General features: G+C 36.4%; 1 protein-coding gene across 1 annotated transcript in view; it reads right to left on the bottom strand.

Moving 5' to 3' along the window:
• The window catches only part of LOC113344351 (LRR receptor-like serine/threonine-protein kinase FLS2), a 51,324-nt gene that overhangs the window by 577 nt on the left and 32,665 nt on the right, over positions 1-18,082 (bottom strand). Inside the window, exons 5-6 of the mRNA XM_026588347.1 lie at positions 4,398-4,570; positions 120-2,869 (exon numbers count right to left, since the gene is read on the bottom strand). Coding sequence (XP_026444132.1) covers positions 120-2,869; positions 4,398-4,570 — 2,923 coding nt within the window. The remainder of the gene's footprint in view (positions 1-119; positions 2,870-4,397; positions 4,571-18,082) is intronic.

Genomic DNA, 18,082 nt, shown 5'->3' with positions numbered 1-18,082 from the left:
GAGAATATGTTAACATGTTCTGTCAGTGACCATTAGCATTGATGTTGATATACATAAATACTGAACTTATGGATTGTGGAAAAAGAACCATATCATGGAATAAGTGAGAGTAAATATACCTGGCGCCAAGTAGCCAATTGTGCCTTGAAATGCAGATGACAAGGAAATGCCACTTTCAGTATCCAGATGAACACCCAAAATTCTAGATGTTCCAAAGTCACTAACATGAGCCTCCCAATGTTCATCAAAAAGAATATTCGACGGTTTAAGATCACAGTGCACAATTGGGTCGCCGTAACCGGAATGCAAATAAACCATTGCATTGGCAACTGAAATACACACTTTCATCCGCTCCTCGAGTGTCCACCTTGACTTGTCTGTGCTATTATCATGTATAACACTCTCCAAGTTCCCGTTCTCCATGTATTGCAGAACCAAAGCCTTCAGCTTCCCACTCTCCCAAGCATAACCAATTATCTTTACCAGATTTTTGTGCCGCAAATAGCTCAAAGTCTTCAATTCTCTATCAAAACATTTGTTTGATTCCTCTGGGAACTGATCTAAAATCAGCTTCTTTACTGCTACAAGTATTTCATTTTCCAATCTACCCTTGTAAACAGTACTCAAACTGCTTACGCCAAGTACATTACCTTCATCAAAGAAGTCTGTTGCTGATTCAATTTCTTTTCTTTCAAATCTCTTGAGTGAAGGAGTTAATGAGTATTGCCTTTCTGAATCCATATCACCTTTCGGATTTCTTTTGTTAGCATGTCGATGGACAATTATGGCAATAAAAACGATGAGAAGAATTACACTTACGGATCCAAGAATTATAAGAATCAATATTGACTTTCTGGAGAACCGGCTACGAGAATTTGAGTGGCTTTCTCTGCTGCATGAACTGAGAAATTTGATTCCGCAGAGCGACGGGTTACCTTCCAAGCTAGATAAAACAATGGTACTAAATATTCCCTCTGTTGGAACAGGTCCTTCAAACTGATTAAATGAAAGGTTGAGATGTTTAAGGGTGGAAAGTTTGGTGAAACTCTCGGGGATCTTGCCGGTAAAATTGTTTACAGATAGATCAAGGGTGCTGATGTGTTTCATATTTGCAAGCTTTTCCTCGAGCATACCGTTTAATCTGTTGCTTGAGAGATTCAAGCTCAGTAAAGAGTACATTTGAGGAAAAATCTTGTCAGGAATTTGACCTGTAAGTGTGTTTCCAGAAATGTCAAGTAGTAACACGCTCTTGCAGCCTCCAAATGTTACAGGAATGCTTCCTGACAGATTATTACTAGACAAATCAATGGCTTGCACCATTTCCAACTCACCAAGCTCTTCGGGGATCACCCCCGACAAGAAATTGCTTGATAAGTTTAGCAATATCTGCAACTCTTTTATACCTGTAATCATAGTTCCGGGAATAGCTCCTGTGAGATTATTGCGAGAAAGATCCAGCACCGAAAGCCTGTTAAGAAAGCGCAAGCTTCTTGGTATGGATCCTTGAAAGTTGTTGCCATGCAAATCCAAGTATGTAAGCTTCTCAAGTTTTGAAAAAAAGTCTGGAATAGGACCACTGAATCTATTTTTCTGCAACTTTAATTCAGCAAGATTTTTAAGTTCGAATATTTCGGTGGGAATTTCGCCTTCTAGAGCATTATCAGGTAAGGACAGCCCTTGAAGGAATGAAAGCTTTGATAAACCAGAAGGTATCGCACCTGAAAATTTATTCCTACCCAGTTCCAGAGAAAACAATTGGGTTAACTTCGGAATTTCTGGAGGAATTGGTCCAGAAAAAGAATTAGTATGGATTCGCAGAATATTAAGTTTAGAGAATTTGCCAATGTTCGATGCCAATGGACCAGTGAAGCCATTTACTGCCAGATCCAATGTCACAAGATTTGTGCAGTTAAACATGTCTTCAGGAATTTCACCGGACATTTCATTATTACTGACAGATAAGTACGAAAGGTTCCGCATATTTCCCAAACCAAAAGGAATTGGCCCAGTTAATCTATTCATTCCTAAGCTTAATTGAAGAAGAAATGAACAATTAGAGATGCTAGTTGGTATAGAACCACTCAGAAAATTGTTGCTAAGAATCAGTGCTTTCAGTTTATAGAGTGAGCCAATGTCCGACGGCATTTTCCCACTCAAAGCATTCTGGCTCAAAGATAGATATGTTAAGTTTTTCAAGTTTGTCAGAGAAGAAGGAACGATACCGGTTAAGTTATTCGATTGCAACCTCAGAGACTGCAATGATCTGAGGTACCCGAGTTGAAAAGGTATTTCTCCAGTGAACTGATTTTGTGATAGAGTCAAGTTTAGTAATGATTTAAGATTGGATAAAGTAGGAGGAATACTTCCGGTTAAACGATTATTATACATTTTCAAACCCACAAGTTTCTGACAATTGCCTAATTCAGGTGGAATCCTTCCCTGAATTTGATTTTGGAAAATGTTAAACTGTTGTAACTCTGACAAATTACCAATCTCTGAAGGTATTACTCCGGACAACTGGTTTACACTAACTTCTAAAGCTTGCAAAGCTCCCAACTTCCCAATAGAAACAGGTATTGAACCCACCAGAGTATTATTGTAAACCGAAAGAAGTTGAAGATTAACCAAATTACCGATGCAGGAAGGGATCATACCAGTGAGTTTGTTTTCGTATAAGCCAAGCCCAGTCAATGCTGTGCAGCTGCAAATGCTATCCGGTATGCTTCCTTGCAGACGGTTAATTCCGACTGCCAGAATTTGAAGATTCTTTAGTTTTCCCAACTCCACAGGTATACCACCTGACAACAAATTGTCTTCAAGTCCTAACCCAGTAAGCTCCAAGCAGTTTCCTAACTGATAAGGAATTGAACTATTAAACAAATTCAAAGATAAATCAAGAACCTGCAAACTCGATAAGTTCCCAATAAACGGAGAAATTTCCCCTTCAAGCTCACTTTCGAAAAGAGTAATCGAAACAACACGATTAGTTACATCATCACAAGCAATACCAGACCAATGACAATGAAGTGTGTCATCGGTCCAGTTAGATAAAACACCAAAAGGGTCATTCTTGATTGAACTTTTGAATGCTTTCAAAGCTTCAATCTCATCTGAAATCAAACTTTGAGATAAAACTATAGATAGATAATAAGAAAATAAGATGAATCTGAAACAGATAACATATTTTCTGAATACCATTTCTGAAATTTTGAGCTCAATAGTCAATACTGATGAGAAAATACTGAACTAAGTTGCATCCATTTATAAAGAGAAGATAGAATCAAATACATTTGACTCTAATATAAATATCTAATGCAGCAAGAAATAATTTAATGAGTAGTGATTTGTTTGACTCTCTTTCTCAGTTATCCACTTCACACTGACTCAAAAACAAAGCAACAAACAAGAATAGTATGGGATAGCTTCACCCCACCAGCAAGACAAACTAGCTGGCTAGTGTGAAAGGCTCAAAGCAAGAGGGGTCTGTCATTTGTGAAATATGCAATTCTATAAGATTGGTGCAAGTTGAGCAAGTTGCAGTAAATGCCATCAACTTAACACCTAAGATTACCATTATTGATATTTTCCACACAAACTAAAAAATGCTGAAAATAAAGAGTAGTCGTTCGGTTACCGGGTTTGCACTTTGCATATTGACGGAAGTACGATGAGTACTAGTTAAAGAATAGAAGGAGAAAAAGTGAGACTTTTGAATTATGCATTCAAACTTGGTGGGCTAGATAGTATTTAGTTTAGAAGGGTGAGGAAGTAATGGCGTTTGTTTTCAATTGTGGAGACATTGTGCTGAGTTCGTGGAATGTCTTTTTATGTCGACAATAAATTCTATTTCCACTTATGAACATTTTTTTTTGTCTCTTAGGGAAAATATCCTTAAGTTTGACTTGTCCATATACGAAATAGTAAGACAGCTAAGAGCATCTGCTCTTCTTCCGGTTAAAGTATAGACTGTATTGCAGAGAACACTCATCAAGAGTGTGAACAAAATCAGACTGATAAATAAATTAGAATGCAGTTCTCAGAATAAATTTTGCAGAGAACTACCAACACGGCCGGCCCTGAGATTTGGCTGCCCCAAAGTGATGGTAAAAAATTTGCCCCGTCAATTTTGATACCCTCTAAAAGTCCTACCATAAAAAAGAGTGCATGTGATGTTATAATAGATGAGTATCAAGTTTGCGGCATAAATTTCCACTTCAATAAAACAGCAAACTACAATGTGATTGGGAGGTTAGATTTAATAGCTGTAAGATGAATGTCTATACCCCTTTTCACTACATAATCCAGAAAGCAATCATTCTTCTCTGTTAGATATAAGATATGTTATAAACCTAACACAAATTAGGATATTGGGTGGAATCTAATGTGTAGAAACTTACCAGTTGGGTGCAGCAAAGATGACATCGAGCACACTAAAACGTATGCAAATGTACTCTCTTTGGATCGCAAACTGGGCATACAACCTTCCCTTAAATGTCCAAACTCCATCTGCAAGAAGGAATAATCCGAACAATTCATGTGCATTCCCAGGACGCTTTTGATAAAATTGGACCTTTGAAGTAGTTTTTGAACAAATACAAAATCAGTATAAAAAAACAAAGGAAAACAAAAATTTGATTGAAGTTTCTGCCATTTCATATTTAAGTTTCTGACTAACAAAACTCGAGAAAATTAAATTGAATCGGCATCATGATTCTCGTATCTATGTAATGAATAATCTTACATTAGGTATAGTTAAAGCTCACCGTTGAATTAACGTCCGTCGACGGCAGTCATGGAGAAAAAGATGGTTTTAGTCTTATTAGAACTAGAAGAACGATAGATTTGAGGCTAAACTTATGATCTGTATTTTAAGTTTTCTTACGAATTTATCTTAATTTTTATTTCTAATCATAATTTAGACCAGTTTTTATTTGTTTAGAAACCTATTATTAGAATTATAGGGGCTGATTTGGTTTTGAGAGCTCTTATGGATTCAACTATCCTAAATGTGGATGTGGGGAGACCTATTTTGTTATCAAAAATACAAAAATATTCTTTGAAAATCTAAATAATTACAAAGATTTTCCAATATTTTCAGGTATGTGGTTTGCCTTCTACTTATTGCGTCAATGACACTGCCCCCTTCTATGCACTCTGTTAGGGCATAGCTCGGTCGACCTAGCATGCGTTGCTATCTCAAGCATGTTTGTCAATGTTAGTGATCAAAACTATAAGTCTTGATTTCTAGCCTACATAGCTAAGTCTCGGACTAGGATCGAAAAGTGTAGTTGAGCTCAAGGACTTCATGGCGATTCATCATACAACAACGAAGATCTACTCAAGGAATCGTGGAACTTCATCAACAAAAAGATATGTGGAGACTTGAATTTATCTATCACTTAAAAGTCTATCTCTTCTATCTCCTACTTCTTATGAGACAAAAGTCGTATGCTATATAGACTGGATCATACACATTTGATATTTCAAGCTGACTATATCTCGCCTATCCATATCTCGAAATCATGTGTTGGTAAAGCGTTTCGCTTTGATCAAGTTTATCTTCACCTAGTGACGAAAGTCATGAAAAGTTTCAATTACTTTGAGAATTGCTCTGACGCGAAAAAGTCTGTGAATAACGGCAATATAACGTCCTCTGAGAATGTCTCAATGATTGGAATGAGAGTTTAGATTACATAACCATGTATTCCTTAATCCGAAGTTTTCGAACTTTGTTGATTGAGAGAAGCCAGAGGAATTGGCTTTGTCAAGTCTGTGAACCCAGTCCGCGAACTGACGGAAGTTCTTGTACCGAGAATTTCTGCTGGGATTTTCCAAAAACTTGTTTGCGTGCAAGTCCGCGAACTCAGTCCGCGAACTGGCGAAAGTCTCTTTGCCGAGATTTTCTGCGGAGTTTGGAAAACTCCACCTATTGTCTTAAGTCCGCGAACTTGTTTGCGAGCTTAAGAGGTTATGATCTAAAGATGTGCTCTAAACATGAAACTTAAATTACTAAGGAATGCTTTATGCAAACCGTGGCTATAAAGTTCACGAGCCGATTCAATCGAATCGAATCATCTTTGTTTCAATTGTGTCTTGTGTAGTTACATAAGATCTCATAGCAATTGAACAACTCTTTAACTAGTTCATTTGAGTCAATTGAACTAGTTATGGTGAAGAAGAACAAGATTAATATGAAATGCTCATATGGTTAACCTTTTGGGTTACTATGTTGAACCAACATACACGTACACGTTTGGGCATGGTTTTCACAAACCCAGTAAACGTCTACCCAAGTGTGTATGACAAGCTAAGTCTTCGATATAACGGTTGAGAAATATTAGCTTGAATCTATATCTGGTTTTTATCTAACTGTGAATATGAATTGATTTGTAACTAAGGAAAAACCCTGATTTGAAGACTATATAAATTGACATCTAGCATTGTGCAAAACTAATCCCCACACGTCTGTGTGATACTAGTGCTCTCGCTAGAATCGATTCTCCTTTAACCTTTGGTTTTCTTCTCTAAAACAAGTTAACGACTTAAAGACTTCATTGGGATTGTGAAGCCAGGCCGATACTACTTTTATCGTAGTTGTGTGATATGATATTGCATCTTCTATCATATGAGTACAATCTTTGATTGGCTTGAGCTAGTGAGACTTCTCCGATAGGCAAGATAAAGAAGTCACAAATATCTTCGTCTCACTGTTTGTGATTCCTCGACAAACCGCCTGTGTAGTCAGGAAGGATTGTAGACAGCTGATTGATTAATCTAGGTTGTTCTTTGGGAATATAAGACCGGATTATCAATTGGTTCCTGTTCACCTTGATTTCATATCTTAAGACGAGAGAAAACCTAAGGTTTATCCGTGGGAGACAGATTTATTCTTTGATAGACTTTTCTGTGTGAGACAAATTTGTTTATTATCAACTCTGCGATTTTGGGTTGCAGCAACTCTTAGTTGTGGGTGAGATCAGCTAAGGGAATCAAGTACGCAATATTCTGCTGGGATCAGAGGCGTAGGAATACAATTGTACCTTGTATCGGTGGGAGACTGATTTGGGTTCAACTATAGTCCAGTCCGAAGTTAGCTTGGAGTAGGCTAGTGTCTGTAGCGGCTTAATACAGTATGTATTCAATCTGGACTAGGTCCCGGGGTTTTTCTGCATTTGCGGTTTCCTCGTTAACAAAACTTCTGGTGTCTGTGTTATTTCTTTTCCGCATTATATTTTATATAATTGAAATAATACATGTTGTCCGTTCGTGATCATCAATTGGAAATCCAACCTTTGGTTGTTGATTGATATTGATTGATCCTTAGACATTGGTCTTTGGTACCGTCCAAGTTATTCCTTGTATTTGATAAAGACTCGGTATTGATTTTAGCTTGAATAAAAATCAAATCAAGAGAGAGATATTAACACCTTGAGATACTTTTATCTAGATTGAGTCTGACTGTCTAGTTGATTCTCTATCAAAGTATTTCGGAGTTAGTCCATACAGATTGTTAAGCGAAATATTGGGTGGTGTTGTTAGACCCCCGCTTTTTCAATTGGTATCAGAGCAGGCAAAATGGTAAACCTAATAAGTTTGTGTTTGTTCGTTCCATAAAAATTTCCCTATGGGAAATTTCTTTGGAAAACTTGCTCCTGGCATCTGTAACGCACACCAGAATTCCTTAAAGGTTGTTCTGAGATTGTTATGGTTAAAACCTCTGGGTTTTCATGATAATCTTACTTCATCTAAAAGGGGATATTTAGATGATAAGAAGCAATCTGAAGGAAAAAATAAAAAGAAGGAAAAACTGGGAAAACGTTCAACGCTCAAGGATATGGAACCTCACTAGATTAACCCTTGATCTCTATGAGGAATACTATCACGATGGATCAATTGATAAAGGTCTGTTTAAAGCGTTCGAAGAAGTTTTTAAATTCTTAGAAAAACTTAATTCTGTTAAGTCTAAGAAACTTTCCGGAAAGGGTGTTGGTCGTGTTAAAACTGTTAATACTAAACAACCCAGAAATCGGAAATATCCTTCTTCTAGCCCGAACCAACGAAGAATAGAAAGCCCCAGCTTCCCTGACTATCATCATTATTTTGATTATACTGCAAGGACTGTTCACACTTATCAACCAGACGTGTCGCATGAGAACTCGTCTGCGCATTATTCCTCTTGGTTACAAGACTGGCTTTTCCCATTTGTACATATCTTCAAGTGGGACAAGAAATGGCTTGAGTTGTGTACAGTTATGTTGTTGATTGATTAACTTTCTATTGCTTCTGTTATCTTCCACACTTATGTTGGTTGTTTACCTCTAATATGGAAAGGGCTAAGATTTTTCCTTAAGTCTTGTGAGTTACGGTTCGTGTACAGCCCAAGCCCATGAATGAGGAATTTATATATGTTGGTGGTCCGCGTACCTCCTCTTTTCTCATCTTTCGTCCGTGTACTAGGGTTTGTGCTTCTCCACCATTAAAGCTTTTTTGAAGAAATCAAAAGGAAGGGTGTTTGAGGTTCTCTTCTAGTAAGTAATTTCCTCTTGCATATCTCTTTATGTTGATTTCTAGAAGCATGAAAAGGAGTTCTAAAAGCTCAAAATCCTCTAGCTTGAATCCTCCTTGTGATCAAAATTCTCTTACAATTAGGTTTGTGAATGATTCTTGTGCTAGAACTTTTGATAGGATTTCTTCCAAAGGTTTTATTCTAGAAAAGAAATTGGAAACCTTTAGTGGACATGAAGAGGATTTAGCTTGCTTCAAAAAGTTCAATCTTGGGAATATTTTTAATGGCCTTGGTGAAGGTTTTGATTCTCTAACAAGGATTTGATATGCCAACATTCATGATGTTGATTTTAAGAAGATGGAATTCAAATCCATGATAAATAGAGAAAGGTTTCTTGTTAATAGAGAGCTTATTTCAAGGGTCGCCGAAATACCGTTGGGCAACGTACGGTTACCTAGACCAAGTGATGAACGTCCATCATATGATGATATCTCTATTGGACTTTGTGGAAAGAAGGTTGTTTGGAGTCAAGGAAAGTTTCCTACTAATGATCTTAGTATTGCTTTGATGGCGTTTGGAAAACTTGGTATCTCTAAACTTTGTCCCTCCACAATTTAGAATTCTTGGTGGAGTTATGAGTTTGCAGATTGGTCTTCTTCCTTGCATCCAGCAATACAAATCTTGATATTTGTGGTTTTATCATCTCTCAAATGATGACGATGACTTCTCACATCAAGATGTTAGGCTATCCTTGTTTTATTAGTCAAATTTGCCGTGATCGCAGACTTGACTTTATTGGAAATTCTCTTGGGGTTCCCAAACTTATTCGTCCATGTACCTTTCGGCGTATAAGGGAAAATTTTCACAAGCGACAAAGAGGTACTCCTCTTGATGTTGAAGACCCTGCCACCTTGAGGCTTATTCAAAAAGTTTACAAGGGTGTATGCAAGGTGAATGCAAGAGTAAAGTGCTTAAAAGATCAAGTGTCGTTAACTGGAACCAAGTATCCCGAGCTCAAGGAAGAGTTGGATTCAATTCAAGCTACTTGGAAATTGTCCGGTGATGAAAGTGATGAGTAAGGCATCTTCTTATATGCCTAGTATGTCCTCTTTTTGGATTAGTTGGATGAATAACTAGTGCTTTGAATAGCGATGATTGTGACTACACATAGCTATTTTTGTTTTCATCTTCTTATGTTATTTTTTAGGTTTATTAGTTTTTAAATTCTAAAAATATTTGGAGGATGATATTATTGCAGTATTGATCGTTATGATTTTGTGATATTCCAATTTGATTATGATATATGTATTGTTTGCGTCCGTGAACTTGAAGGTCCTATATGTTGTCAAAAGTAAAGTCGTTCATGAGTTGGTATTCGTATTAATGAAAGGACGAATGGACTTTTGACAATTACAAAAGTTATGCCTATGCAGTCATGTATTTGATGGAAAATAGGATGAAATCTTTTGTTTGACAAGGACAAAGTCTATTATGTCGTTATGGTGGAAAATGGAATAGATCCTTGTATGTTATCCACGATATTGATCTTCATTGATCCATTTTGTTATGTTTTACCGTGAAGGCTCCATTGTGTGTCTTATGTTGAGCACCTTACAACTATGTCGATTAATATTGGCCTTGTTGGTTGATCCATGAGATGTTGTATGTTGAGCATTCTTGAACTAAATCAATTATCTTGGTTGGTTATTTAGTTATTTGCTCCGAAAGTCTTCTTTTGTCGAGAAAAATCTTTTTACAATTAAATTGATTACTTTTGTGATTAGTTTGGTTGTTTGTATTCCAATTAGATTAATTATAAGTTCTCTTGTAATTAGTCTAGTTGAGTTTTCAAATATTCCACAAGTTCTTGTGTTGAGTATATGAACGGCTATACAAATCATGTTCTATTGGTTAATGTAGTCGTATATTCCGTAAGGTTTTTCCTTATGTTGAGTATGTGAACGATTAAGTTAGTCATCTCCGTATGATTACGTTAGTCGTAGCTCCGTAAGTTTACTTATGTTGAGCACCTTCAATTAAATTGATCACTTTTGTGGTTTGATTTAGTTACGTATTACAATTAAATTCATCATGGGTTTTCTTGTGATTAATTTGGTTGAATTTTGGATATAGAAAATCATTTTTATGGTTTTTGGTGTCTAATTTAAAAATCCTTATTTTCTTTCGAAATTAAGGTCGCTATTGTTGTTCTTTCGGGAATGACATCAAATGGGGAAGAGTTCTTTTGAACTTGTGCTTAATGGTAATATCTTGCGGGGTGTGCGATTGTGGAATTTTATAGGGGTTATCTTGTATCTTAAAACTCCTTGATGAATGCATTTAGCTTCGGCTTTATGATTGCATATGAAGTAATTTGGTATGTGTTTTTCTTTTAGTCTATGAAATGTCTCTTGTGGAAATTTCATTATGATCCCGTTCTTTTACCTTTGCCAATTTTATTGACAAAAAGGGGGGGGGGAATATTGTAGTTCACACTACAAATACATATAGTTTTGGGATCATTGTATAAAGGGGAGGGGTTTCCATGATCGAGATGAAGTATTGACTAAGGAGGAGTGATACATATCACCATAGTGTTATTGTTAAAGTCGTGATACAATTGGACTTTGATGTTACATAATAATATATGATACTGTATAATAATGATCGAGAATATCGATTTCTCTCATTGTTATAGCTACGGATCTTCAACAACGGTGATGCTAAACTTACAACCTTTGGTATCATTGGAGTACTTGGAAGGACGAAGATTTCAGGGAACGTTGAAGATTAGACTATGGAATAGGGGAGATTGTTAGAGCATAGCTCGGTCGACCTCGCATGCGTTGTTATGTCAAGCATGTTTGTCAATGTTAGTGATCAAAACTATGACTCTTGATTTCTAGCCTACATAGATAAGTCTCGGACTACGATAGAAAAGTGTAGTTGAGATCAAGGACTTCATGGCGATTCATCATACAACAACGAAGATCTATTCAAGGAACCGTGGAACTTCATCAACAAAAAGGTATGTGGAGACTTGAACTTATATATCACTCAAAATTCTATCTCTTCTATCTCCTACTTCTTATGAGACAAAAGTCGTATACTATATAGACTGGATCATACACATTTGATATTTCGAGTCGACTATATCTCGCCTATCTATATCTTGAAATCATGTGTTGGTAAATCGTTTCGCTTTGATCAAGTTTATCTTCACCTAGTGACGAAAGTCATGAAAAGTTTCAATTACTTTGAAAATTGCTCTGACGCGAAGCGGTCTGTGAATAACGGCTATATAACCTCCTCTGAGAATGTCTCAATGATTGGAATGAGAGTTTATATTACATAACCATGTATTCCTTAATCCGAAGTTTTCGAACTTTGTTGATTGAGAGAAACCGGAGGAATTGTCTTTGCCAAGTCCGCGAACTGACGGGAGTTCTTGTACCGAGAATTTTTGCTGGGATTTTCCAAAAATTCGTTTGCGTGTAAGTCCGCGAACTGGCGAAAGTCTCTTTGCCGTGATTTTCTGCTGAGTTTGTAAAACTCCACCGGTTGTCTTAAGTCCGCGAACTTGTTTGTGAGCTGAAGAGGTTATGATATAAAGATGTGTTCTGAACATGAAACTTAAATTACTAAAGAATGCTTTATGCAAACCGTGGCTATAAAGTTCATGAGCCGATTCAATCGAATCGAATCATCTTTGTTGCAATTGTGTCTTATGTAGTTACATAAGATCTTATAGCAATTGAACAACTCTTTAACTAGTTCATTTGAGTCAATTGAACTAGTTATGGTGAAGAAGAACAAGATTAATATGAAATGCTCATATGGTTAACCTTTTGGGTTACTATGTTGAACCAACATACACGTACACGTTTGGGCATGGTTTTCACAAACCCAGTAAACGTCTACCCAAGTGTGTGTCACAAGCTAAGTTTTCGATCTAACGGTTGAGAAATATTAGCTTGAATCTAAATCAGGTTTTCATCTAACGGTGAATATGGATTGCTTTGTTAAGGAAAAACCCTGATTTAAAGACTATACAAAGGAGACATCTAACATTGTGCAAAACTAATCCCCACACGTCTGTGTGATACTAATGCGCTCGCCTAGAGTCTATTCTCTTTTAACCTTTGGGTTTGTTCTCTAAAACCAGGTTAAGGACTTAAAGACTTCATTGGGATTGTGAAGCCAGACCGATACTACTTTTATCGTAGTTGTGTGATATGATCTTGCATCTTCTATCGTACGAGTACAATCTTTGATTGGCTTGAGATCGTGAGAGTTCTCTGATAGGCAAGATAAAGAAGTCACAAACATCTTCGTCTCACTGTTTGTGATTCCTCGACAAACCGCCTGTGTAGTCAGGAAGGATTGTAGAGAGGTGATTGATTAATCTAGGATGTTCTTTGGGAATATAAGACTGGATTATTAATTGGTTCTTGTTCACCTTGATTTCATATCTTAAGACGGAAAAAAACCTAGGGTTTATCTGTGGGAGACAGAGTTATCCTTTGATAGACTTTTATATGTGAGACAGATTTGTTTATTATCAAGTCTGCGATTTTGGGTTGCCGCAACTCTTGGTTGTGGGTGAGATCAGCTAAAGGAATCAAGTGCGCAGTATCATGCTGGGATCAGAGGCGTAGGAGTACAACTGTACCTTGGATCAGTGGGAGACTGATTGGGGTTCAACTATAGTCCAGTCCGAAGTTAGCTTGGAGTAGGCTAGTGTCTGTAGCTGCTTAATACAGTGTGTATTCAATCTGGACTAGGTCCCGGGGTTTTTTTGCATTTGCGGTTTCCTCGTTAACAAAACTTCTGGTGTCTGTGTTATTTCTTTTCCGCATTATATTTTATATAATTGAAATAATATAGGTTGTGCGTTCGTGATCATCAATTGGAAATCCAACCTTTGGTTGTTGATTGATATTTATTGATCCTTGGACATTGGTGTTTGGTACCGTCCAAGTTATTCCTTGTATTTGATAAAGACTCGCTATTGATTTTAGCTTGAGTAAAAATCAAATCAATAGAGAGATATTAACTCCTTGAGATACTTTTATCTAGATTGAGTCTGACTGTCTAGTTGATTCTCTAGCAAAGTATTTTGGAGTTAGTCTATACAGATTGCTAAGCGAAATATTGGGTAGTGTTGTTAGACCCCCGCTTTTTCACACTCCCTGTCAGTCACTTACTTCGATGCAGTTAAGAAGCAAATCCCCGACCAATTTACTTTATCTGCAAGAGACTCCATTCTTTGGAAATGCAATGAGATTTAACATGCTCAAGATTACCTTTTGGCTATTCCAATCAGTGGTTTAGATCAGTTCCTGGGTCCCAGACGGTTCAGAGCTGTAGTCTGTTACCGTCTTGGTATCCCTCTATTTGTTGAGGACGGGTTGTGCTCCTGTTGCAATAAATCCATGGATATCTTTGGTGATCACGCGCTTCACTGTGCTAATGATGTTGGACTAAAGTTTCGCCATGACTTAGTACGTGATGTAATTGCACATATTTGTTTCAAAGTCGGTGTCCCCGCACGCAAGAAGGTTGCTTTGGGTTTTGTATCAGATAATAACAAGGATTTACGTCCAGAAGATATCCTTGTTTTCAACTGGGAAAACGGCCAAGATGTGTGTATGGATGTCACAGGTGTCTCACCCTTTACTGGAAATGGTGTTCTTTTTTTCGTCCCAGGCCAGGATATCTCTAAAGAAATTTCGTGAAAACGTTCTAAATATTTGAATGAGTGCACTTCGCATGGTTTTATGGTTTGGGTGTGTTAGATTTTACTACCTTATGGGAACTTAGTGAAGATTTTATATGTTTTTTCAAGCGTCTGAAGAATTGTTTAGTTAGCCATGACGCTGGTAGTGGTATTGGTAGTTTATTTTTCACAGATTGGGTGTTGTTATTCAAAAAGGAGTTGGTTCTCAGCTTGTTGCTCGGCTACCAACTAAAAACTATGTAATTGTTTCAGATTCTAAAATAAATCAAAATAAAATAAAATAATTACCAAACCTAAATATAATTAAATCAAAAACAAAACCTAAACTAAATCTGATCGGAAAAAAAACAAACAAAAAACTAAACCTAAACCCACCTATTGAGACAAAAGTCGTATAGCTATATAGACTTTATTTTATACACATTTGATATTTCGAGGTGAGTTTAACTCGCTTATATATTTCTCAAAATATGTGTTGGTAAGCTTTCGCTTTAACCAAGTTCATCTTTTATTCTTGACGAAAGTCAAAAGATGATCACGTGAAAATCGCCTGGTAACATCTTACATGATTTGTGTGAGACAGTCACTTGATGTAGACTCGGAATGTTTCGTATTGATCTATTGATCACTTGAAAATTGCTTTGAAGCTAATAGTTTGTGTGAGACAGTTATTCCCATCTTCTAAGAATGTTTCAATGATTAAAATGGAGTTTTGAACAATTAAACATTGATTGGATATATCAAAGTATGCGTACTTGTATGCTAACTGTTGCACGTTACTCCAAGTCCGGGAACCATAGTATGCATACCCATATGCGTACTAGTTTAACAGTTGAAGTCCCATGACTTAGTATCCGTACCCGTATGCGTATTGGCTTAACAACTCAATCCGGGAATTTAGTATGTGTACCCGTTTGCATACTAATTCAACTAAGTTCGGTCGTGAACGACAGTGTGCGTACCCGTTCGCATACTGTCCATAACTCTAAGTATGCGTACCTGTTTGCATACTTGAGCGGGTTATGTTCTAAAATCGTTTATTCGTGAACAAATATATTTATATAATAAGGAATGCAATCTTTTGGAAACCATGGCTATAATGTTCATGAATTGATTCGAGTGAATCAAAATCAATTTTGCTTCAGTTGTGTCGTATATACTTCTATGAGAATATAAAAAATTTAACAACTCTATAACTAGTTTCATTTGAGTCATTTAAACTAGTTGTGATAAAGATGAAAAAGGTTGATATGAAAGTGTTCATATGGCTAACTTCGGTTAATTATTGTTGAGCCAACCAAGTGTACACGTTTAGGTACGCTTACCCATATCAAAATGAAGGCACATTCCATTTGCGTATAACAAGCTAAGTTCAATCTAACGATTGAATCTAATCAGGTTTTCATGTAACAGTGAATATTGAATGCTTCGTTACCAAGGTAGCATTGATTGCAAACCCTGATTTGAAGACTATATAAGGGAGAACTCTAGCAAATGGGAAACCTAATCTCCACACCTCATGTGTGATACTAGTTGCCTCAAGAGTCGATTCTCCTTTAATCATTGGGATTCCAGAGGCAGACCCAACTATTTTCTCTGTAGTCGTGTGTTCTGATCTTACTTTGTATTATCATGTTGAGTACTATCTTCTCTAAGATTTGATCGAGATTCAGTCTCCGATGGGATAAAAAGTAGTCACAAACATCTTCGTCTCATCGTTTGTGATTCCACAATATCTTGTTTCGCTACCATACGATTAAGATTTTTGTGAGGGGAATATAAGTCTGGTGTATCAATTGGTTCTTGTTTACCTTGATTTATCAAAAGACGAAACAAAAACTCGTAAGCATTTCTGTGGGAGACAAATTTATCTATTCAATAGACTTTTATGTGTGATACAGATTTGTTTATCAAGTCTTCGACTTTGGGTCGTAGAAACTCTTGGTTGTGGGTGAGATCAGCTAAGGGAATCAAGTGCGTAGAGTCCTGCTGGGAATCAGAGGCGTAAGGAACACGACTGTACCTTAATCAATGTGAGATTGGTTAGGGACCAACTACATTCTAGTCATAAGTTAACTTGCAGTACGCTAGAGTCTGTAGCGGATTAATACAGTGTGGTGTTCAAATCTGGACTAGGTCCCGGGATTTTTCTGCATTTGCGCTTTCCTCGTTAACAAAATTTCTGATGCCTGTGTTATTTCTTTTCCGCATTATGTTTTCTATATAATTGAAATATCACAGGTTGTGTGTGTAGTTTAATCAATTAGATAATCCAATCTTTTGCTGTTGATATAAATTGATTGACACTTGAACATTGGTCTTTGGTGCCGTTCAAGTTATTTCTCTTATTGATCCGGCTCACAGATTCCTATCTGTTCGATTGCAGATTGATTTGAGAAATAGAGATATAACTCTTGGATGTATTTTCTTTGATTGAGTATGACTGTCTAGTTTACTCTCTTGGAAATATATTAGAGTTTGTCTATATAGATTGCCTCAATGAAATATTGGGTGTGGTTGTTAGACCCCCGCTTTTTCAACAAGCAACAAGGATTAGTTCGGTCTCTATACTGTAAGAGTCTAGCATGAGTACATAGAATGTTTATGATACATTTCCATATGAATAAATGTATTTTAGGAAGGATGGGGAAACTCCAAATGAATTTGCATGTGAGATGATTAGGGTGGGAGTTTTGTAAGAAACTTAGCTCACCAGAGAGAGCTTTATAAGCATTTTATACTAAAAAGTCGTCATTTTTGGTATGCAACTGTACCAATTTGTCGTCTCCAGTGTGGGGGTTCTTATGTTAATGAAAGTTTGAGCATTCTCACTATATAATAAACTATTAATGAGTTCTACATTCCAGGTCCTAGTATGAGAGTCAACAAAATCAGCCACTAACATATTAGGATTAGGATAACTATTGCAAAGTACATTCTATATACAGTAGATTGTGTTTTACACTCATTTTAGAATAGATTTGAGCAATTTTTGAAGAAAACTTTTGAAGAAATTACTATTTATATATAGTAGGTTTTGCTTTACATTCATATCAGAATAGATTTGGGCAATCTAACGAGAAGAGAGCATTTCAGAATATATTTAAGCAATTTAACAAGTACGATAAAATATATGGTTTCTTATTCGACTTAGAGAAACTAAAATCCATAAGTGTTGATAGTTTGTTGGCATCATGTACCAAACTTGAAGATTTTTTAAGTTATATATATATGGCACACGTTCTGATATTGATGGTAGATACCTCTACACCGAATCATAGATCATGAAAAGGACTTTACCGGATGAGACAAAGAAACCACTTGAGATATTACATTATTTGCAAAAGTTACAAGATTGTTTTCCTAATGCTTGGGTTTCTTATAGAACTTTGGTGACAGTTCCGTTTACTGTCGCCATTGCAGAAAGAAGTTTTCCCAAGTTGAAATTAATCAAGTCTTATCTTAGATCTTCGATGTTACAGGGAAGGTTGAATGTCTTGGGAAATAGCCACAGCCGAAAAAATAAATTATAAGTTGATTATTAGAGAGTTTGCATCTAAGAATACGCGTAGGGTAAAGACATTAAAATAAGTTTTGTAAGTTTTTATCTTAATTATTTATATCAGAAACAATTGATGATCTTTTATCAGTTGAATTTGTGCAAAAAAAATTTAAGGGGAAAAAATAAAAAGTTCACTTCGGGCCAAATTTTCCCCAAGAATGGCCCTGATCCACGAATTCCCCGATTACTTAATTTCCATTTTGAGTTGCGACTACCAATATATCTTTCAGTTATTCTGAACCCATCCATGCATCATTACATAAAAGAGTTTATG

Source organism: Papaver somniferum, unplaced genomic scaffold (genome assembly GCF_003573695.1).
Source record: "Papaver somniferum cultivar HN1 unplaced genomic scaffold, ASM357369v1 unplaced-scaffold_76, whole genome shotgun sequence".
NCBI lineage: Eukaryota > Viridiplantae > Streptophyta > Magnoliopsida > Ranunculales > Papaveraceae > Papaver > Papaver somniferum.
Note: the sequence above shows the minus strand (reverse complement) of the source record. Positions and strands in the feature narration are given on the sequence as shown.